General features: G+C 37.8%; 1 protein-coding gene across 7 annotated transcripts in view; it reads left to right on the plus strand.

Annotated features, from left to right (window-relative positions):
- KDM4C (lysine demethylase 4C) overlaps positions 1 to 24,001 on the plus strand; it is a 239,596-nt gene that overhangs the window by 207,932 nt on the left and 7,663 nt on the right. For all 7 annotated transcript variants that reach the window (XM_041486225.1, XM_041486223.1, XM_041486227.1 and 4 more), the window contains 2 exons: positions 4,807 to 4,977; positions 23,737 to 23,856. In XM_041486225.1, the coding sequence (XP_041342159.1) occupies positions 4,807 to 4,977; positions 23,737 to 23,856 (291 nt within the window). The remainder of the gene's footprint in view (positions 1 to 4,806; positions 4,978 to 23,736; positions 23,857 to 24,001) is intronic.

The raw sequence follows: 24,001 nt of genomic DNA on the forward strand, positions 1-24,001 counted from the left end.
GTGTTTGCTGCTTTCTTCAAGTTTAAAAAGAAAATCAAAACCCAAAAACTCAACAATCAAAAAATGACTTCTGGTCACTAGGAAAAATGGTGGCATATACCTATAGTAGTATTTTAACATGTAAATCAATGAGAGTGTTCAATCAAAAAGGCCTACCTAAACAGATAAATGTGTATTACTACTATTATTAGCATATCTCTTCACCCCAGGCAAGGGCTTATTGTAGTGAGGAAGTAGAATATGCATCCAACTTATTTACACCTGTGAACTCAAGCTAAATTTTCAACGTACATTCATAAGCCTTTTTCACTAGGGATCAGGTTTTGTATTGTCTTCACTATTTTAGAGTGCCTTTTTGTTGTCAGTCATTGAAAACACTGGTGGGGTCTTCTGAAGAAAAATCATCAAAGAGAAAATCAAAAGGGAAGGCAATAATCCTTGAATTTATCTGATGCTGCCAAATGAAGTAAATACAGAAATACTAAGAACTAGAGTTTTTAAATGTTTATCTGACTTTTCAAAAATATGTTTCCATGTTCATGGACTCAAAACTGGGCCTACCTCTTACATTTGCTGAAGGTATAGCTTTAGAAATAACACAAAAATTTGCTAGCAGAACAGTTTTTATAAATGGAGTGTTTTGGGTGTTTGCAGTCATTGCCTATGTTATTTTTTATGTAAATTGGACTGTCAATATGCAAGAAAGGCTCAGTGATTTGCTACTTACAGGTTGTGGTTTGGAATTTTTTTTTTTTTTTCTCCTTGACTGTGCTTGTCTCTGAGCATGAAACATATCCCTCATCTCGGAATCTCTGTGGTCAAGATGACCCCAAGGTGTTAGAAAGTCTCTTTTTCCCAGCCCGGTGCTCGAAGAAGGAGTTGGAATTCCTTGTCTCTGGTTTTCAAGGTTGCTTATTTTCTCTCATCTAATATATTATTTTCCTGACCCGCTGCAGTCTGTCTGGCAGGTCGGTTCTTGGCACACTGCTCACCCTTGAGGTGGTGTCAGCATTTTATACTAAGAACTACACGTACTTTATTTACAATAACTTTCCAATACCTATCACATATGTTAGACAGTATGTCTCTACTCTGAACCAATCTAAAAGTGCCAGAAGAAGATGGAGGCTAAGAAGAAGAAGGAAGAAGGACAGGGCACGCCCAAATCCCACCTTGCCTCCTGAACCCCCATTCTAAAAAGCCCAAAATTCTACTTTTTCACCTTGTGACAAATTAACTATCATTCTACTTAAACTCTCATGACTTGTAACTCTTCATACAAAGTTGCCAATCTGCTCCATGGGTCAAAATCAAAGGCACAGGTGTCTTTGGCTTCGTGCCAGGGTCTCTGAGCCCCCTGCCAGGGGCTTGAGCCATCCAGGGCAGCCAGAGGGATGTCCTGGGTTCCGACACCCTCACACATTTTTGTCATCAAAACTGCAAGAACATGTGGAAGTGCAGTTGAATAGGTGCTGCAGATGGATTTGTTTTGATTAAAATAACTCATTCATACACAAGAAAATGAGAAAAAAGAGTTGTATGCAACTGTTCTAACAGAAAAAAAAAATAAACCCAACCCCAAAAGATCCATATGAGCCCTGCAGATCAGAGAAAGCCAGCTGGAGACAAACCTATACTTACAGCTATTTCTTTTGGAAATTGTGAACAAAAGGGACTTTCTTGACAGTCCCAGTAACATTTGAAAGAATAATGATCTTTAGAAGAGACAAAGACAGGAGATGCAAATACCTGCTGTTGCTGTTTTTGGAGCTACTTAAAATTACCTTCTACTATTATCAGCCAGTTCTTAACCTCTGTAGCAAACAGGGAATGAAGGGATGCTGTCCAGTGGAAGCTGTAGATCCTTTTTCTGTTGAATACCTTAATGATGGATTGTCAGTGTTTGTCACTGTCTGCTAACTACTGCCAGCCCCTGAACATCTCAGAAAGACTAATCCAAGTCTTCAGAAGGAGATGTTCCTCAAAAATCATGAACTGGATTATTTTTGAAATGTCATTAATAATTTCCGTGCTGAAATTGGAATTCCAAAGAGTAAACGATGACATGAGATTTAAGTTCCAGTATCGAAAAAGTCTCAGATCTTTTAGGCTCCTTCATTAAAAACTGTAACCTGAGAAAGTTCCTAGGTATTCAGATGTACATCAGATACCTACTTCATGATGTTATTATGAAATCATATTCACATAATTTATGTATTTAAGGTTTTTGTTCCATGCCATACAGAAAATTAAGGAGAAAGTAATTTTCCCTTTTAAGTTTTGAAGTTTGCACACAGAAGGGGAGATTATCTTTCTTTGCATTTGGTTGTTTTCTGTATTTCTGCCACTACCTTAGTTCATTCCTGGCTTTGGTGCTACTAAAGAAAATCATGCTTTTAAACTACAACTTTCTCAATAATCTGATAACGACCACAGCTGTTTCTTTAATCTGATAGACTCCCTTATACAACAGCTGTCCTTTCTGATCAAAAAATTGCATTCTTAACGTCAATAAATTCTTAAGGTTTTCTGTCAGGAAATGTTTTCTGGGACATGCAATCAATTACAGACTGTACTTGTGAATATGTTTTTCTGAGAAATAAATTAAGAATCCTATGAAGATAACATACTAAAAAATAATCTCCTTGAGCTAGAAAGCTTTTTTTGGGTTTTATTACTTTTTCTAATGAGAAATGGCATTCCTTCTCTGAAAATTTCATCATTAAATGAATTTTCATTGTTTCTTAAAATATTGTACTTTGCCCTCCATGTTCTCTGAAGAGTTACATCTTCTTTTGGAGAAGATTTAAACCTCTTAATAGAGCAATATCTCCTTGGGTTTCTGTAATAGAATACTTTTTCTATTACCTCATGGAAATAAATTAATTAATTAATACTCTCTAGTTTACATCGGATCTACCTCTGCTCCCACCAAAAGCTGAATAGGATAAAATAAAAAATTGAAAGATAAATGAACATGTATGATTACATATGTTTCAAGATTAGATAAAACATGCTTATGGACATTTTATTGCTCCTATGATAATATCAGTCGATTGCTATTTGTGTAGCTAATTTTTATACTTAGACTATCTATAGACAGTTAAATGGAGGAAGAAATAATTTTATTCATATAATGGTTAAATAATTTGCGAGTATGCTGAGAACGTTATTTCTAGGTGCACTTGGAAATGCTTTAGGAGCATCATTGAGTTGTACTATCTGAGGTGACCTCAACTAAATCCTACAAATGTCTGTGACAGGCAGAGCTCTGACACACAGACGTGTAGTGTACTGCCTACAGAAATGGCAGAGAATATTTGTACTTGGGTATGCCCTTATTTTTCTGGAGCAGAGAGGTTTAAAAATTATAAATCCCATAAATAGGTCCAAGAAGGAAGCCCAGTAGTGACAAAAAGTCAGCACTAAAACAGAAGTCTTCAAGTTTAGGGTGGGTTTTTCCTCTTATGCCAAAGCATTCACTTTACTGCTAATACTCAAAATCTAGCTAAAAGAAATGATGCTGTTCTTTATTCTCTTCAATTCTACTGATAAAAATCCTACAGCTGTAGGATTTTCCAGATTTTCATAAGAGAGTTTTAAGACTATTATATTGACTGAAGAATTTACTGCCATTGAGGGTTTCAAAAGCAGTGCTAGGAAATTTGAGGATTACTTTAGTGTGGACTGTGTATAAAAGTATTCTTTTACAGCTTATATAAACATTTCTAATAAAAAATATTTCATCCTTAGGTATTCCAGTGCACATGTATCTTACATAACTAGAAATGTTCAACTCTTCAGGTGTAGCCAAACTCACAATAGCTCCCCTTTGCATAAAAACAATGGACCTTTGTGAAATATTGAATAGTTAAGCTCCTAAGAAAGAAGTGCCTTCTGTATTACTTGGATGAGAAGGTACTGGTTTTATTTCCTGGTGAAGAAGGTTGCTTTTAAAGTGAAAGAGTCACAGGAATACAGGAGTTGGGAGCTGAGATGTTGACTCTATGGTGTGAGCTTCTTAGTGATTGTCTTCCCACAAAGTTCCATTGTTTTTATATTTATACAATCCATCAATTAGTTATTGATGTAGAATTTTTGCATAGTTTAAGAACTCTGCTAGTCTTCTGATTTATATAATTAGCACTGGAGAATTATAAGTGAAAAGTGAAAAGTGAAAAAAAAAAATATTGTTACTGATATACTATCCAAATAACTGATGAAGAGTGATCAGTGCTTTTTGAAGCTTTAAAGCAAAAGTTCTGTACAATGTGGGTTAAGAAGTTCCTCACATACACTGCTGTAGACAGCTCTGGCAAGAGCTGGATATGCATTTAGTTATTGCATCTCACTGGGCAAAATTTCATTCTATTATATGGAATCATGCAGAAATCCAGTACTTCAATATCTCATAATTAAAAAAAAAAATCTTGGTTCATCACACCTTGTGTCTTCAGGAAAATTCTACAAATTCTACAAATTATCTACAAATTATCCCGCAAACAAAAATAAACATTTTTTCTATTTATATATTACTGATGCAATGCAGAATAGTTTTAAAGCATCAGCTGCAAAAGTATGCTTTGATGTAGTATTCTTCAGATGTAATTTTTTTTTCCCAGGAAATGGAGAAATTTTCTAAATAAAAGAAACTATACTAACATTATTGAATTAAATTAATTTAATTTGAAGTTTTTATCTTGAATGCTCAGCTGTTATCAACCCTGTTTTTACACTGATAATTTTTTATGAGTAAGCTGGTATTTTAAATTTATTTTTTCTTTTAAATTCTTCTTTTTTTTCAAGAGAGCTAAAGTATGTGGGAGAGCCATTACAGTTGGGCAGACAGTCATCACGAAACATAGAAATACACGATACTATAGTTGCAGAGTCATTGGAGTGACATCTCAGCTTTTCTATGAAGTCATGTTTGATGATGGCTCCTTCAGTCTGGATACTTTTCCTGAAGACATTGTAGTAAGTACTTTCTCAGATTCCTATTCATTCTGGTTTGTTTTCTTGATATTTTGTTTTGGGGTAGGGTTTTGTGGCATTTGACAGGTTTTCTTTTTTAAAGTAGAGATGGAACCTCTTGAACTAATTCTTATGACTTTGAGAACATAACATCTTAATATTTAGTTCATGTTTGTTTCTTTAACTGCTGAGAATGATTATTTTCTGATGGGCTTCCAAGCTTTGGTTGTTCTAATTAGTCTTTGTCATTTGACCAAATGAATCAAGAGTAATCTTAGAAAATCTTTTAATTAATATTTAATTAAGAATATGAAAGAGGGAATTCCATATATCCTTCTCTGTCACTTAGATATTACTTGTAAAAATTCCTTCCAGAATAGAAGGAATTTCTGCTGTAATGTGAAGAACAGCTCTTAGGAATCTGCTCTAACAGCTTGTTTACTCTTCTTGATATTTAGTTTGTGAGATTACATTAGTAATGATAAAAACCATTAGGGAAAGTAGTTTATCTGTAGTATAGTGTATTACATTTTCAAAAGGCAACTGAGATTTTGATTTCCCTTATGCACTTAGATAAACTACCATGGCTCTCATAATTGTTGAAAACCACATTGTGCATTTGGCACATATGAGCAAATTTGCAGTTGGAGAAAGATTCTGTTTCCCTCCGTGTTTGCAATGAATATGCAGGATGTTAAGCTTTATGGTGTTCATCAAGTGCCCTTTGACCTCTTCCTCATGATGTGACTCAAATCCTCATTTACCTTCATGATCCTCTTGAGTCTTTTATGTGCTAAGCCAGTACTTTTTGTGTACTTCCTACTAACTTCCAGAAGTTAAAGCCACCAGGGACCACTGATAGGCAAAAGTGCTGTTTGTTGGAAGACCACTTTTCATTTAGTCCTGTTCAGTACGTGGAGGGGAAGAGCCTGGCTTATACAGCAGTGTCTGAGAATGCTGGCTTTGCAGCTCAAGGGATACTCCTAGGAACCCTCTCCCTTCTTCTCCTGTGAAAGTCTTCGAGCTCTTGTGCTTTCTGCAGACCTAATATTTTCCTAAAAGGAGTATTAACTGACAGATATATCAATGAAAATTATACTGTTGTTCTTAGAAGCTTCTTAGGTATTGAAAAGTGTGGCATATTTTTAAAATATGGTATTTGAGAGGATGCATTTCAGATCAGTGTTTGGGAATTGAGCTGCTCACCTCCCAGTTGTCTGAACAGAAGTCAGTCACCCAATCTCTCTTACACGTCTTTGAAAATTTGTCCTTTAATGTGGAACACTGCAAAGGTCTCCATTAATGATCAATAGCATTCTGATTTAGAATGATCAAGATACTAAGTAAATATGGCTGTATTGCTGTTAGAAACCCTTTTGTAAATGCCTTCTACATCAAGGATCTGGTAAGGCAAAGGTGGGGAACTGCTTGTTGTCCTAGTGGGGGAGTCTCATCTGGCACTAAGAATAAATGTAATCAGGTCTGGATGTGCCTCAGTGCTTCTCAGATAGTGGATGACCAACATATAATTGTTTGATGGAAACACCAAACGAATTTTACATTTCTTAGAGAAATGTTGTGTTTTCATTAGATAATATACCTGCAGCAGTTACAGGAACTGAAAAAAAAAAAAGTGTTTTTTTTCTTCTCAGACTAAAACTTACTAATCCATGCAATGTGTGTATCAGGTGTTAGTGCCGCTGGGAGAACTTGTTCATCAAATCTGGTGTGAAAGCAATGTTGCTGCCTGTTGAAGAACTTATTTTTCTAATCTGTTTTCACTTTTCAACCAGCTCAGAAAGATAGCAGGCGCTTTTTGCTCTTCCAGTATGTGCTGAATCCACTACATAATTTCAGTTCAGCTCACAATAAACCAGAATTCCAATGTTCAGACACAGTGATTTATTTTTAAGGAGGAGGATAGGGAGCAGGAAAAGTTCAATCTTGAAGCTTTATAAAGAGTTTCATAACTGAAACTGACTTCTTGAAGCTTCTTGAAGCTTCAGTCTTGAAGCTTTATGAAACTCTGTATTCAATAACAACCAAATCTGGGTATACACTGATCTCTTCTCATATGTATTTCTCTTTGTTTGTGTTAGCACTTACTAAATACATGACGTGGGAAGTTATTAGGTGTTTTAACTATAGACACATATTTAGATTTTTTCATTTCAACATTATTTATTTCTTGGATGTTATACCTGATTTCTTAGACTAATCACTCCTCAATTACAGGGTTTAAACCATTATGCTAAACCAAGCCGTTTTCCTTCAACCCAGAAAGTGTAAGAGGTGTAAAGAAGTATATGGATACAATCTCTTCCTAGAAGCAACAGCAGGACAAATTCCTCCTGTAATTCATGGGAGGACTTCAGTGAGGGTGACAGTACATTATATCTTAAAGGTCATGAGATGACAACTTTTGCAGTTAGTTTAATGATTCATGCACACAACTAAGGAGTGCATATACTGCAGTTCTGAGTAACTGATACCAGCAGATAGCATTTATGTGTGCCACTTGCCACTTCTTGAAGTATTAATGCTCTGTAACTTGTCAAACAGCCCCTAGCACAGCACCAAGAGCATTACTGTTCTGGCCAGTAGGCCAGATGTCAGTTCACAGATTATGCATCAAGAAGTTTTTCAGTTCTTTGGTCTCATCATTTAGGGAGGGTATCCCACAATTAATTTTTTTGTTGCTGGTGGTGGGTTTTTTTGTTTGTTTGTTTGTTTGTTTTGGGGGGTGTGGATTTTTGGGTTTTTTGTTTGTTTGTTTGGGGTTTTTTGTTTGTTTTGATACCTAATGGCTATGGCACTGGCATATCGTAGCATTTTGCTAGAAGTTATTACTCTTGGTATATAGCTAGAAGATTTGTTTGTTTCTGTATATATTGTGGCTGCCAATATGATTTATATTTACATATATGCGTAAGATTTGGATGAAGTTGTTCCTATGTTCCCATGTTACTGTTACTAAAATCACAGAAGAATGGGGAAGCTTTGCAGTATTCATGTTTGGGGGAGATAGATACTACCATATTATATTGATTTCAAGGAAGAAAAAAGATAATTGCAGAGTGAAGTACACTTTGAGTCTATTGAGAGGTCTGATTACAGGAGAGCTGAGCACACATCTCCTGAAACAGCAAATATCCTTCCAGGCTCTTGTCCCCTGAAGTGCCCTGGTCCTTCAGTGATGAGTTTACAGAGAATTCTTTGATGTCATGGATTCACCTGGTGGTTATCAAGAAAACTAGGTGAACAAAAATGAGTGTAATTGCTGCCATGACATAACCACACTGTGTTTTAGTTTACTTATAAGTGTATCAATGTTGGTGTTATCCATTGAAAAGGTGAAGTTGCACTGTGGATAGTCCCGTCCACAACCCAGAGTGAATTTACTTACTAAAATCTATAAATCAAATAACATTGTCGCTAATGGAATGCTGCTGTAATTATTTTTTAAAAGCAAGAGCATCTTAAGTGTTGATGAAATTAGATGTGTTTGGAAGAACAATTGATCCTAATACTGCCAGGACCACCACTAAACCATGTCCGTAAGTGCCATCTCTTCATGCCTTTTGACTACAACCAGGTCAGCCAATTCCAGTGCTTGATATCCTTTTTGATGAAATTTTTCCTAATTTCCAATCTAAACCTTCACTAGGGCAACCTGACGCAATTTCTCACATCTCACAAGGCAGCACTTGTTGCCTGGAACAAGAGACCCACTTGAACCTGGCCTGTAGCCTCCTTTTAGGCAGTTTTAGAGAGTAATAAGGTCACCCCTGAGCCTCCTTTTCTCCAGGCTAAACACCCCCAGGTTCCTCAACCAGTCCTCACAGGTCTTGTACTCCAGGTCCTTCACCAGCTCCATTGCCGTTCTCTGGACATGCTACAGCACCTCAATGTCTGTCTTGGAGCAACAGGCCCAGAACTGAGCACAGGATTTTAGGTGCAGCCTCACCAGTGCTGAGTACAGGGAACAATCCCTGCCCTGCTCCTGCTGGCCACACTATTGCTGGTGCAGGCCAGGATGCCATTGGCCTTCTGCAAACCTGGAATGCTGCCTCAGGTTGTTGTGACTCAAGGGTAGGACCCACCACTTACTGTGGTTGAACCTCGCACAACTGGCCTTGGCCCATCAATCCAGCCTGTCCAGATTCCAGATCCCTCTGCAGAACCTTACAGAATCACAGAATCTTCCCTCCAGCAGATCAACACTACCACCCAAGTTGGTATTTTGCAGTCATGTAAAATGACTGACCGTTTATTTGATCCTGCTGTCCAGGTCATCAGTGAAATTACTGAACAGAACGGGCCCCAGTACTGTGCCCTGGGGACCACCAGCAACCACCAGCTCCCAGCTGGATGTAATTACACCCACTACTACTTTAAGCCCAGACTACCAGAAGGTTTTTTACCCAGTGACCAATGTGTCTGTCCAAACCACGGAAACACAGTTTCTCCGGGGTAATGTTGTGTAAAATGCCATTAAAGTCTTTATGAAAGTCCAGGAAGACAACATATACCCCCTTTTCCTTATCTACTAAGCTTGTCACCTTGTTACAGAAGGAGATCCTGTTGATGGAGCAGCACCTGCCTTTCACAAACCCCTGCTGGCTGGGCCTCATTGTGTCATTGTACTGCACATGCTGTTTGATGACACTTGGGATGATCTCCTCCATGACTTTCCTTGGCACTGAGGGAAGGTACCACTTACCCTGGCACTCCGTCTGACAGGCCTATAGTTCCCTGATTTCACATTTTGACCCATCTTGAAGATGGATGTAACATTTGTCAACCTCCATTCAACTGGGACCTCCCAAATTAGCCTGAACTGCTGGTAAATGATGCAACGTGGCTCAGCAAGCTCTTCCACCAGCTCCCTCAGTTCCTCTGGGTGGATCCCACTCAATCCCATAGATTGTGTCTAAGGGGTGTAGCAGGTTGCTGACCATTTCTGTTGGATTTCTGGGGCTTCATTCTTCTCCCTACTCCTGTCTTCAAGCTCAAGGGACTGGTTCTCACAGAACAACTGATATTAAAGACTGAAGCGAAGAAAGCAGTTAAGTACCTCAGCTTTTTCCTCATTCTTTGTCACTGTGTTTTCCCACCACATCCAGTTAAGGATGGAGAGTCTTTTTAGCTTTCCTTTTGGTGGGAATGTTTATAGAAACATTTTTCATTGTCTTTTATGGCAGTAGACAGATTACATTCTTTGGCCCTTCTAATTTTCTCACCACATAACCTCACAACATCCTTGTAGTTCTCCTGAGCCGGCTGACTATTCTTTTTAAGGTGATAAACCCTCCTTTCTTTCCTGAGCTCCAGCTAGATCTCTCTGTTCAGAGATCATTTCAGTTCATTTTTGCATGTGTCACATTGCTCCATCCAGCATGTTCCTTGATTTTTTTTTTTTGTCTACCAGTTCTTTTAAAGTGGATGCCACCTTATCTTGAGAAAAATACCAAGCTTGAAAAAAGCACCACCAAGCAGTGAGTTTCTTAGCATATCAGCAGTGACACCTGAATCCTTAACAGAATTTTGTTGATGCTTATTTCAAATACCTTCCTCCAGCAGTGGACCCAAGAAAACCCTCAGTGTGAAGAGAAAATAACGAGATTAAACTCTGTTTTTCTGTGTCTATCAATACTTCAAATTTGCCACTCTCCAGGAGAGAGAGGAATAGGGTTCTTGAGAACTCTGACAACCGAAGTACTTTACTGAAATTATGACAAAGGCTACAATTTCTTACCATGTGCACCTAGATTTTACAGCATCTAAAATTGTTATTCCCTGCATTCTTTGTTAAAAACAAAAGAACAGAAAAAAACCCCACATTTTAGTTACTAGTATCTGAAGAAAAACCTGTCAGTGTGATAGCAATGTAGTTTAAGAATCTGTTAACGAAATAACCCACAACTTTTTAAAGTGAGGGACTTCTTTGCAATACTTTACTATCCCAGGCAACAAATGCTCACTTCATATCCTACAAAATAATGAAATAAAAGTTTTAATATCACATGACCCACACTCTATTGTATATGCACTCTACTATATACACATATACTCTATAGACTGTGTGTGTAAAGCTGCCAATTCTATCTGCTTTTATCATGGACTTACTGAGGTTTTGCATGATCCTTCCTGGCCTAGATAAACCCTCTCAGGGGTTTGAAACTGTGAAGTCATTTATAACCTTAATAATTACCTGAGACAAGGGGAACTAATTGGAGTAATTTGCAGGTGAATGAGTTAGGATGAATACAGATTGTCCCAAAGCAATTGTGTATTATTAGATAAATGAGAGACAGAGTAGATTTACTTCATCCTCCTTTGAGATGCAGAAGAAAGAAATGGACAGTTTTTCAAAAATTATTTCCTCCAGGCCAGCTAAAGGGAATACTAGTAGAAAACTATAATGTGCCATTATTTTGGTGGGACTTTTTGCATGTGGAGATTAGAAAAGGTAGCTCACTTTTGAGAGCTGTGAGTGTCAGTGCTCAGGATGTAGTTTCAAGAACAAAATCTTACTTGTTTTTAGGAACTTCTCTCTAATGACTGACTGTGGCTACTGACTTCCACTGGTGCAGGAAGTGTGTGTCTGCAGATGTCACACTCAGTCAGCTTCTCTGTATCTGTTATGTTAATACATTTGCCTCTGCTTTTGGAAAACCATACTTCTTGAACAATAGACATTTTGAGATACTGTTCTAGCACGCAAGTCTTGAGAGCCCATTTAATGTCCATCTATATGTAAAAAAGGAGAAATTTTGATTCTAGGGGCTGTGTTCTTCTGACAGTCTGTCTTACAAAGAAGACACATGTTACTTTTCTTCAGCCTTGTCTGGCATTATAAATGACTGAATTCCTGATTAGTTTCCAGCATTTTTCCTAGTGATTTCTCTTCTGTATACCTTTCTCTTTTTATGTCTTCTGACAACTCTTTTCTGCTTGTCTGTCTGTTCAAATCAAAGTTTTAAATAGCAGTGTTTTCTGCACCTTTGTGAAAGATCCATTTGACTGCTGGCATACAATAATTGCTTATTGTTCAAATTTTATTATAATGGCATGTAAATCTGTAAAAATTGGTAAGGAAATTAGAATGGCTGAATTTGCACATTTTCTGGGCAATCCGTAGATTTTGGGTGCACTCCAGTACAACCATGACCAGCAGTTTCTGAGAATGTGAAGTAGGAATGCAATGCATTTCTGAAGGTAGCAAGAAGCTAGACTGTAGTTGGTACAAACTTGGTCAAAAGTTGTGAGAATTGTTTTTGTGATGTGGGAAAAGAGACATAATGAATTATAATTGGTTTAGCCACTTTCTGAAAGGTTTCTTAACTGTGGCATTGAGTCTATAAACTGAATAATGTGCAATTCATGTTGGGCTAGTACAATTGTTTTTTTGCAGCATTACAATATTGCTGTGTAATTGAACTCACTACTCAGCAAGTTGTATGATGTGATCGTTGACAAGTAATTCTGAAAAATTTTGGAACGCAAATTTGAGAGCTGCATGACATATCTCAGAAAAAACTTAGGTTTATTTTTCTGGCTTGGTGGATTTATAGAGATTGTGTAGAATTTTACATTCTTGTTCTGTGAAATACTCCAATGCTTTTAATATTTATGTATGTTACGAAGAATTTACTTCAAGTTTCTGAACAGGGAAAATTAATACATTTTTGTAGTCGTGAACTTCTTCACGAGATTTACAAATGCCTATACACAGAATGGTATGGTTTTTACATGGGAATAATTGTTTGCATCTTCTGAATACTAACACAAATTAATTCCTGTTTTGAAAACTATGCTCTTGGTGAGTTAAAATCAAGCTATTTCAAAACCAAAAACTAAGGTCTAAGGCTGCAGATTGAAGTGTTTTATTTCATTGTTTAAATCATGAAGCTACAAGGCATCAACAGATGTAGTAGTCTTATTTTAATCTAAAATTTGTGGTACAGTACTATAATTCTTGATTTAAGTGAGTCACTTTCACTTTATTGTGGAGAACACAAATAATTTTTCTGTTGCTCTTGCTTTTTTGTTTCTCATTACAGCAGAAAGGCAACTTAGTAGATAAGCATAAAAAATGAATATTGACAAGATTATAGGCAAATTAAAGCCTCAAATAGAAATATTATCTTTGTACCATTTCCTTGTAGAATAGCCTTTCCACTTTATGATGAAATGCTTTATGGATCCTTAACAATAATAATGGTAGATGAATTGAAGGTAATGCCTCACAGGAGAGGTAATGCATAATGCCTTGTAGGAGAAACAAAATGGAAGATAAATCATTACTTTGCAGTTCACGATAAGATGGCTGACTTTGCAGTGAGGCAGGCAAGAGAAAGAAATATATTACAACATTTCCTCTGTTTGCAAAGACAATGTGTGTCCTTGTCTGGAACCACAATGAGTAGAGCTGTAATGAGCCTATGGAGCGTGGTGAAATCACTAGAATTTGCACAGGAATCTTTGAGGTAAGAATCTTTGAGATGCTGGGATTGGGATAGGAGTGTTATTTCACCTCCCACATTTTTTCTGAAGAAATTGAGGAATTCTAGAATTTTTTCATCTGTTAGTTTACAATACTGTTGTGCAGAAGAAGGTTATTACCAGACTTACTAGGGGTCAGTGGAGGTAGTGTTGGAAGACTTATATTTTCCTTTGTGTCTGTGTTGCATCCTAAGGAGGAGGCAGGAGCAGCACATGAGCTGGTCATTGTACTCATCTGACTGTAACTGATTTACAGGGAGAAAATATACAGGTGGGCAGGATAGGAGGTACTAGTGTAGCATTCAGTCTCATCTGACTTTGTTGTAAGCATAAGATAGGATTTTCTGCTGTGCTATAGAAGCCTTGCTCCTCATAGCTAATTAGACATCCAAGTGTCCTTGGCAATTTCACCTTCTTACTGGTGACACTCAATTTTGTCCCATAAAATTGTATTGTACCCTTTAGTGTTCTCTCTACTGTGCCTTATTGTGATGTCCAGTACCACCCTGGACATCGTAAGTCACATTCTGCCATGGTTTGGGTTGCTGTCATCTGGGCAATTCTGTCTCTATCAATTAGCATTATGCAAGAATTTGTGTTATTAACACTTCACTGAAAGGCAATGCAATGGTTAAAATACTAACTTTCTAAGCTGGATAGAAAGTAAGAAATTTTTAGATTCATGTGAGAATGCATGGTCCCATTTATATTCCAGTTTTCCTTTGTAAAAGCATATATTCACTTTGTAGGAGAACATTGAGTAATATTTTAAAGACGACATACTATACGTCAATTTGAAGTATTTTTATACTCCCATTTTGTGATTCAAAGCTGAATTTATTGAATTACAGTAACTATTCTGTTAATCTGGTGATTTCACTGAATTTATACCAATTCAAACCCAGAGCTGCACTCCTGGGAATCAGGCCTTCTCTTTCAAATGTTAATGCACTGTGTAAATTGCTGTTCCTGTTTAGATAAAAATCTGTCTGTGACAAATTAGCTACCACTCTCCTTTCCATTCAAATTGTCTTGGAATATATGAGACCTAATTTTGTTTTTCTAAAAATTTGCATCAACTAGTATATACTATCAGCTTTGGAAAGAAAAACAGCTTGACAGTCTATTGAGATTAGTGGTTCTTATAGAGAATTTCCACAGTTTGTTTCTCTACTTGCAGTTTAATGGTGTTGGTACATATATTCAATGTTTGCACTGTGGTATTTTTCTGTATGGTCAGCTTTGTTAAATTGGAGGTATTGGTTGTAATTGCATTAGTCATGCTCCTTTTATGAAACAATCACCAGTGAGCAGGACTGTGGAAGCTTAATCACTAGCATTTGTGTTGAAAGTTAATATTAGCTGAAGGAATGTAGGCAGAGAAGAAAATTTGGATGAAGTTCTTTTGCAGAATGGCCTTGGAAAGGCCACTTCCTGATGGTATGGCCACCTTGTGCTTGCTTCTGCACTCCTTCTTGTTAAATGATCTTCATCTGGTTTCTGTTGGTACAGGGAGCACTATCTCATTATGTGTACCCTAGCAGCAATGAGGTAGTGTAGTAAATTTAACTCGGGTCCTAATTTAAGAGGAAAATTTAATAGCTAATCTTGCAGTTCAGCTGGAATAATCATGAGGACTGTTTCTGTGCAAAAGCCAAATAATCAGGCCTGGATTTTTCTTACTTTTTTATGTTTAAAGTCTAGGGACTAGAAACCCCCTTGAAGTCTTACCAGTGAAAATCAGATGTAGTTAGTGTGTTTTGACTGTGTTGTGAGAAGTTACTCTTAATTTTGTGATCAACAGAAGAATACTCATTTTTTAAAAATTTAAATGAATGTGTTATGAATTCAGTTTGCTGTAAAGTAAATTTCAGTTTCTCTAATATAAGAGGACAGAGGTGTTTGGTGTTTTGAGTTTTGGAGATCGTGCATTAATTTAAAGTTATTTTTCAGAAACCATGACATTTCTAGGATAAAAGTCAATACAATGGCTTTCTCTGTGCAAATTGTGGTTAGATAGACTAACAGTAAGGTCTGAACTATTCTTGGATATTTAAGAAATGCAGGGGATGGCAGAAAATGAACAATTTCTTTTTCGCTGATTGATTCTAACAATATGTATAAATTTATGAACACAGCATGATTTAAAGTAAAAATAATATGTACGTAGGAAAGTCAAGTTTAGTGCAATTACAGAATCTGAGTTTTCTCTAGTCAGTCTTTTCAATATCTGCTTCTCTTTGATCTTTGTAACCTCAGGGCTAGATTATGAGCTTCCAGTCTGCTATGAGGAGGATTAAAGTATTGCGCCATGGCTCCTCTGCAGCAGGGATGGAACAATACAGAAAGGATCTGTTTCACCAGGCACACCGTGGGGCTGAAGCCCAGCTTCTGCTTACCTCTGCCTTTTGCCATTCCATCTTGCCTGATTGCATGGGCAAGAAAATACTGTTGGAAAGTTGGAAGAACTTTCTAATACAGAAAGCTGTGGCAGTACTATGAAATGGATTCTTACACAGTCTTTCTGGAAAACTGCTGTTGAGTGATTGAAATATGTCTTCCTAGAGGGTTATGGTGTCATATAATAAAGAAATAATGAGTGACTTTGAAAGATGAGAAATACGTTCAGCTAAAATAACTGTTATAATTACTATGTTTGAGCTAACGTTTCAACCATCTTTAAACTCACAGCATCTTGCGAAAAATAATCCCAGTCAGGCTCTGTATATTTTTATTCTAAGCCAGTACCATTAAGTGAAATCATTTATTAAATTTCTATATATTTTATTCTCTTGCTATGTTTACAATGCCATACAGCAAAAAACAGGTTAGAAGCATGTACTAGTTTATAAAACCTGTTGCAAGAGTCACACTTAACCACTTTTAACCTGTGTTGTTTATGTCAATTATACCATCAGTGGTATTTGACAACAATTACAGTAAACAGTGGAGCATTTTGTACCTTGTTTTTGAAACAAAGCAAATCAGGAAGTGAAAGCCAGGAGTGTCAAGGAGACACAGAAATCTTTGCTAAGTGACACTGAGGAAGATACCATAATTTGAATACAATTAAAACAAACAAAAATAATTTATTTTGAATACAGTCTAAACCAGAATGATTTGAAAAATAACAAAGCTCAGTGCAGTGTCTGCCAGTTAAACAGATAAACAGTTCAATTAGTGTTGAGGAAGATAAAACAGTAGCTCCTGAGGTTGTTCACAGGATTGGCATTGCTTAGTTAAAATACTCCAGAAGAAGGAGGTGCCGGCCAGTTTTGTTTTCTGTCTTAGTTAATGCTTGATGACAGTTGACTGCTCTGTGTTGGATTTTGTAGAGTCACCCCCTGGGAAATGGGTGGAAGAATGTTACTGATATGGTAGATTTAAAAATTATTTAACTCGTTCCAAAAGAATTAAATGGTTTAGAAAAACATGAGGTTATTCTACCTGTCTAAAAATTCACTTTAAATTTATGCCAGTTGATAAATGTAAATCTCAGGTTTGTAGACAGTGATATAAGTGTCATGGGTTTGATATTGGCTAAATGCCAGTGCACCTATGAAATATCATTCACTCATTCTCTTCTGCTATAGTTGAACAGAGGAGAGGAAAACAAAAATTAAAGGAAAGGGGGTTCATGAGTTGAGGTAAGGATTGTGAAGAAAAAACTTTAAGGGCAAAACAGGATCGAAAACTTAAAAGGTGCAAAGAAAAAATTAATTGACAGAATTAAAAGAGGATAATGAAAACTAAATTAAACATTTAGAACACTTTGTCCCCCAACCTTCTTTCTTTCCCACTGACAGTGCAGGGAGACAAATATGGGGTTTTTAGTCAGTTTTCACTTCTGAAAATCTTCCTTCAGTTCACTTTGGGAAAGGGGTCTCTTTTGCTATACTGTGGGATTCTTCCCACAGGAGACAGTTCTCTGTGAATTTCTCCAACATGGTTCTGATTTTCACGAGTAGCAGTCCCGCCCGAGCTGCTGTAACCTGGGTCCCTCCCATGGGCAAAGCAGTTTTCCCACAACTGTTTTTTTCTTGGGCAATTCATTCGTAATCTTTTAAGGATGAGCTGTTCTAGTATAAAAGCAAGGGTCCTCTTCCTCTGTCTCTGGAAGCAAGCAGTTCTCTCTCTCTGTTCAAGACTCTCACCAGATCACAGCTTTTCAGCATCCACACACTGCAGTGCAAGCACCTTTTTCTCATGGGCTGCAGGTGAATGCTGCATCCCCTCACACACTACCCCTTATGAACTACAGGGCAAACTGTTGTATTACAGTCCTCACCATAGCTTGCAGAAGAATGTCAGGTTTGACACCTGGCATGCCTCCTCCTCCCCCTCCCTCCTTTTCACCGACCTTAGTGTCACCATGTTGTTGTCCCTGTGTGTTTTCACCTCTTCCTTTTTTCTCACTTGGGAGAGAATTGCTGTCCACAGGTTCATTTATTCTCAAGTTGTATCAACTGCATAGTTTCTGCAGTGCTGAAATGTTGATCCTGACTGGGCTCCACATTGGGGAATTGCTCTCCATGCTTCTCACTGTTGGTCGCATGGTCTCTGTCAGTGCCGCAGGAGCTGCGCCAGCCACCACAGTACTGGCTCCATTCAGTGCCTTTCCACATGTGGGCCATCGAAAAGGAAAAGCTGCTGCTGCCACTTCTGCCCTTTTGTCCGCAGTACAGCTGGCTATAAGTGGCTAAGCAAGTAAAGTTAATTGTGAGCCATGCTGAGATGGCAGCCGCCGCATTGTGCTGTACCAGTTGCACGTCCTGGCCATGTGGCTGCTCATGGACTGGGATGGCGGCGGCCGCTTCTGGCCTTGGCTGCTCCCAGCCTCAGTCTCGGGCCGCTTGCAGCACTGGGTTGGCCCCCGGCAGCATGGCCTGGCTGGACCCTGCCAGGAAGGGAACTGACGGCCCTCCCCCAGCCCTCCAAGGAGAGGGAGAAAGAGGAATTGCGTGCCTTTTTTCCTTCTTAAATATGTCATCACAAAGGCATTGCTAACTTCTCTAATTGGGTCAGCCAATGTGTCGATCGTCAGAGCCTGTTGGGATTGGTTCTGCTGGACACAGAAGTTCTGATGAGCTTCTCTCTCAGAAGCAGCCTCTGTGGCTTCCTCCGCCCCCACTAAAAAGGAAGTTGTGTTATCCTAACACAATAAGAAAAAAAATTATGCTTATTCAGATGAGTTAGTGGTGAATATGAGTAACCTTCAGGAGGGAACCACTTGCAGAGAATATTCACATTTAATACTGTATACCATAATTTTTTTTTTCCTCAGCACCTTTCTAAGTTGTTATCTTTTCATGTGTAGGAAAAGAAATCTTAATCTTTATTGTACTGGGGTTGTTTTATATATATGAATTTTTAAAGCCGTGTTCAGGAAAATTCATTAGCTTTAGAGAAAGGTCTGCAGACTTGCTATTTATGGATTGCAAATGTTTTTTACCTTGTAATGTTTTATTCGTTTCTCCCCTAGTAAGCTCACTGTAAGAGCACAGATGTGAGAACTGAGTTTAGTGATCTCCCACTCTGATCTGATCAAAATGAATATTGATTTTATTCATTCTGATCGGAGACATTTTACAGAATGCTTATGCAAAAGCATGAGGGGGAGGCAAAAAGCAGCTTTGAAAGCAAGCATGCTAGTCTAAGTTATCAATTGCAGGATGAAGTTGGGGATCTTCATCATCACAACTCATGTATGCTCTCTTGAGTTAGGGTGGACTCACATCATCCAAACCATTAACAAGAGCCAGGTGATGTGATGGACCCCTGATTTGAATGGACTAGTGTTGGTGATTTTCTGTTAGAATATTATTGTTTTCTGCAGCAATTTTAAACATTTGTTTACTGTTGGGTTTATACCTCCCATAAAAGATGCCATATTTGCCATATTTTCCTATTTTCAAACAAGTTTTTGAGATACAATGACTAGTGTCCTCCCCAGCAGTAGACAGTACCAGACAGCTTCCTGTGCCATTGACTGGAAGGAACTCCTTCTCCACAGAAGAGAGTCTCTTTCCCTGTACCCAGCAATGACGTGAGGTGGCATAGAATAACCTCCATGGCCCCTCCTGGCTAGTGCAAAAAATAACCCCTTCCTGGCCAGAACCAGAACACCATCACAGAAGGCTTCTAGATCAGTCAGGCATTATTTGCCCTTAGCAAAACCATGCTGCCTCTCTTGGATCACCTCCTTGTCTTGTGTGTGCCTTAATATATCTTCCATGAAGTTCTGCTCCATGAACGTCTCATGCACAGAGGGGAGGCTCAAAGGTCTGTATTTTCCTGACTCTACTTTCTCTTCATTTAAAAAATAGGAGAGATGTTTACAGTCACCAGGAACTTTGTCTGACTACTCTGAATTTTCAAATATAGTAGAGAGTGGCTTGGTAAAAGCACTAGCCAGTTCTCTCTATACTCTAGGTTGCATATCACCAGGGCTCATATACTGGTACCTTTTCAATTTCATATGGTGGAGACAAACCTGTGCTTGGCTTACAGTGAAAGGAACACTGATCCTGCAAGCCCATGTAGAGGTTCAGGGGGTAGATACTTGTTTTCAGTTGGCTCCTTTGGATCAAATCTAAAAGAAGTCAAAGGCTCTTAATAGTCTTAAAATTTTAAAAATAATTATTGAGTTTGAGATAGCTGATTTAATAACCAAATAATCAGAGAAACATTATTGAAATAAAATTTTAGGCATCCACAGTACATCAGTTTTTGACAGCTTAGGAGAATAGTCTAAATAGTTAGTAAGTTCATCTTAGACTAGAATATCTATACCTTTTTGCCTTAATTTAGGAAAGCATTTGAACGTATTTGAAGATATTTTCTTCAAGTGTCAGTGGCTGTATTCAAATTATTGCAGCATTTCAAGTTCCTGGATTCCAGTGCATGCTTCAGGTGTAGTCTTCCTTCTATTTTCTTAGTGTGACTCCACAGTTCCTAGTCTGTGTGAACCACCACCTGCCACTGCAGTTTGATTTGTTACTTGCAAATTCTGTGTCCGGCCTTAATAAATCAACCGACCTCTTTGGTAAAAACAACAGAATATCAGAAGAAAAATAGAAAAAATTTGTTCTTTATCTGCAGTGCTCCGCATGTCAATTCCTTCCTTCATGGCAGCAGAGAAGACAACCCCAGTATTTCAAAATGGATTTCCAACATCTGTTGCAAATAGATTGCTTACTATTTTATTTTAGTGTATATAATGCATTCCAAAATAAATGTTTCTAAACCCAGAAAGTACTACCTTTAATAAACAAGAAAACTTTCAAAACTATTATTATTACTATTATTATTATTATTATTATTATTATTATTATTATTATTATTACTACTTACAGGTTATGCTCTTGAAGTGTCTTTTTGAATAGCTGTAAATCTAACACTGGGGAGACCATATCTGCAGTAATGTGTCTAGTTATGGTCTTACTTGTACAAGAAGGATGTGGACATAAAGGAACAAACATGGTAAAAGGATATGAAAGTGAGGGAGGAACTGAAGCATCTGTGATATGAGGGGTCTGACAGAGATGGGACTGTTCAGGAGCGCAGTAGACTCAGAAGGATTTCATCCAGATGTGTCAGCATGTGATGTGGGAAGTAAAGAGGATGAAGCCACACACTTCTTGGCGATGCAGAATGAGGACAGGGAGAAAGACATCAGGTACCAACTGAAATACAGGAAGTTCCTCAACACAGGATTTTTCTTCACTTAAGAAAATACTTTTTCACTGTGAGCATTGTTCAGTGCTTGGATTAATAGCCTAGGGAGACCTTGAAGTATTCATCTTTAGAGATAGGTAGTCATGGTTGGAGTTGGAGCTCTGAGCTGTGCAACAGCAGGAATGTGAAACTGGACATGTAAGTGAATTATATTTTCAGTACAGATGGGCACGATTTGTCCATTTCTAAAAATGAAAAAGAGGGAAATACGTTACGTAATTGTATGGGAAATGTGCATGGTCTATAAGCTGAATGTGGATTGATCCCACACTGTGTGTTATTTACAGCTGGTATGGGGACGTTGAACGATTACTATACCAACTATATGCTGTCTGACTTTTTGTTATATGGGAAAAAAATGATGTTGCATTTTTGCCATTTTGTCAGTCTAAGAAATGGATCTTATTCCCAAGAAAAAAATTGTAAGAATTATTTGTGCAATAAAAAGAGAATCTCAAATGGTTATGATCCTGTGAAAATAAAAGGTGGGAGCTCTGGTAGGAATTAATAAAAACTAGTACCAATTTTCCAAATATTGTTCCATAGACTAAGACATTGTGATGATACATGAAGAATGAGGTTGTCATTTGTCTAGTTATTTGCATGAGGACTCTTAATTTTCCAAATGAGCAATTCCATTAGCTATCCTAGAGTCCGTGAGATATTTTTTCATGTGGAAGTTGCAAAGGGAGTAATTCATGCTGGGCTTTTGTTCTTGGAAAATTAATGTTAGGCTTGACATTGTTGTTAGTTTGTTTGTTTTCAGGAAATTTATTCCATTCCATGATGCATTTTAAAGTTTGTTTCAAGACACTTAGCCAAGACTCCTTTTTGCACTTCTGCAATAGATAGGTAGCGGAAGAAGTATCATAATGACAATAACCATTTTCACAGTCATCACTGAGGAGAGAACAACTAAAGATACAGTCTAATTTAATTTATAGTCAGAGCCATGATAGCATTTAGTAATCCCTGTCCCCTGCAAAGTCATAACTATTCTACTGCAGCAGCCATCCTTTCCCCTTTCCTCCTTCCTCTCCTGAAAATATTGGGAAGGGTAATGCTGTAATTCCACCTACTCCAGATGTATGGTGACATGGAAAGGATATATCTTTCTGTGTTTATCACAACAACCTTTGCCAGGCAAACACGGAGGGCGTATTTTAAAGCCTTTGCACAGCACCTGAGGGATGACAGAGACAGTGTTGTCATGCAGGAAAATGTTTCTGTGAAAATCCAACTTTTAATTTCTTTTATCCCATGTTGAATCAAACTCATGGATTAAGATACATGTGATTAAAATCAGTTTATAAAGGTTGGATTTGGCTAGAATGATATTGCATCAAGATAATGTCCAAGTGAGGATCACTGGAGTGCATTTTTGCTCCCATATTTTAAGTTCTTTGTCATGATGATCATTGGCCTCTGTTGGAAGTGAATTGTTCAACTCAAAATACAAATCTTTTTCTAAGTTATTCTACATAAATCCAAGAAAACAGTGATAGTATTGTGGCAATCTGAGATAGCGCCAGGTCCTGTCACTGAGTTCTTACAGCTGAGTCCTTTTCTTTATCTTCTCTCTTCCCACTGTACACCACTTACGAGCTCAGGTAGTGTGGTCTCTGAGTAAGTCCTCTCACACCTAGGAGAATACCACTCAGTTAGCACTTATTTACATGACAGGTCTTGTGATGTAGTCACTATGAAGTAGAGATGCCTTTGTAGGAGTGAGGATTTGAACAGAGAATTGGTGAGCCCAGATGTGTCACATCATTTTCGGGTCCCTCACGTGAGCAGCTGCTGTTACAGGTGTGGGGTTGGCGTGCTCTGAAAATGAGTCATTTAGGTCATACTGAGACATATGAGACAAAAGAAACCATTCTAAGAACATGTTGCAGCTACTGATGCTCTTACATGCTCAACAAGTCAGGCACAAAAGTTGACCAAACCATTGGAACAAAAATGCCTTACATCCTATGGAAAAAAATATTTTCCCCTAATTTTATTTTGAAAGCATTTGGATTCTTTTAGTGTTTCTCCATCAGCTGAGCAAAAAACTCATTGGCATTCTCACCACTTATGGTTTGAGCCATGTACGTTTCAGTCAGCAAAGATAGCATCCCGCAAAAAGTGTGCTGTGGTTAACAAAACATGAATTACTTGGATATGTAAAAGAGAAAGCATTGCACATATGTAATTGCACTTTAGTGATCCTTATTTTCAGAGTGTGTTAGAAATTAATTTTGGTCAAAGTGTATCACAGTTGCTGATAGCTATCTGATTTATGCATATGTTGTCTTGCCAATGCAGCATTAAGCTGTAAAGAGTGTTTCTTTGGTCAGTATTTAATTTTCACAAGGGCTAACATTAGCATTAGCCCATTAGCAGGATTATAAAACTTGAAACATGCATGGTAGTAAATATTTTCCAATTACCAAGTTGTAAAAGCATCTTACTGGTAATTTCAGTGCAGTGGCTCACTCACTGATTTGAGAATCCATCCTTCTTTGTAAATAGAGCAGAGATTGCCTGAGGCTGGGTCCACCTGCAGAGGGAGAGGTTGTCCAGGTGAAATGGCCTGATGGAAAACTGTACGGTGCAAAGTATCTGGGATCAAATACAGCTCACATGTATCAGGTGGGTACCTGTGTTTATAACCATGCACTTGCTAGTATGTCTCTGTTGTAAATTGTTCATTTGGCTCTAGCATTGGAGTGGCCAGCCACACTTTCAAAGACGAAGAAGGCTGGAGTGTGAATTCTTATTGTAACTGTTGCCACAC

This window comes from Pyrgilauda ruficollis, unplaced genomic scaffold (genome assembly GCF_017590135.1).
Source record: "Pyrgilauda ruficollis isolate IOZ18807 unplaced genomic scaffold, ASM1759013v1 scaffold74, whole genome shotgun sequence".
In the NCBI taxonomy this organism is placed as follows: Eukaryota; Metazoa; Chordata; class Aves; order Passeriformes; family Passeridae; genus Pyrgilauda; species Pyrgilauda ruficollis.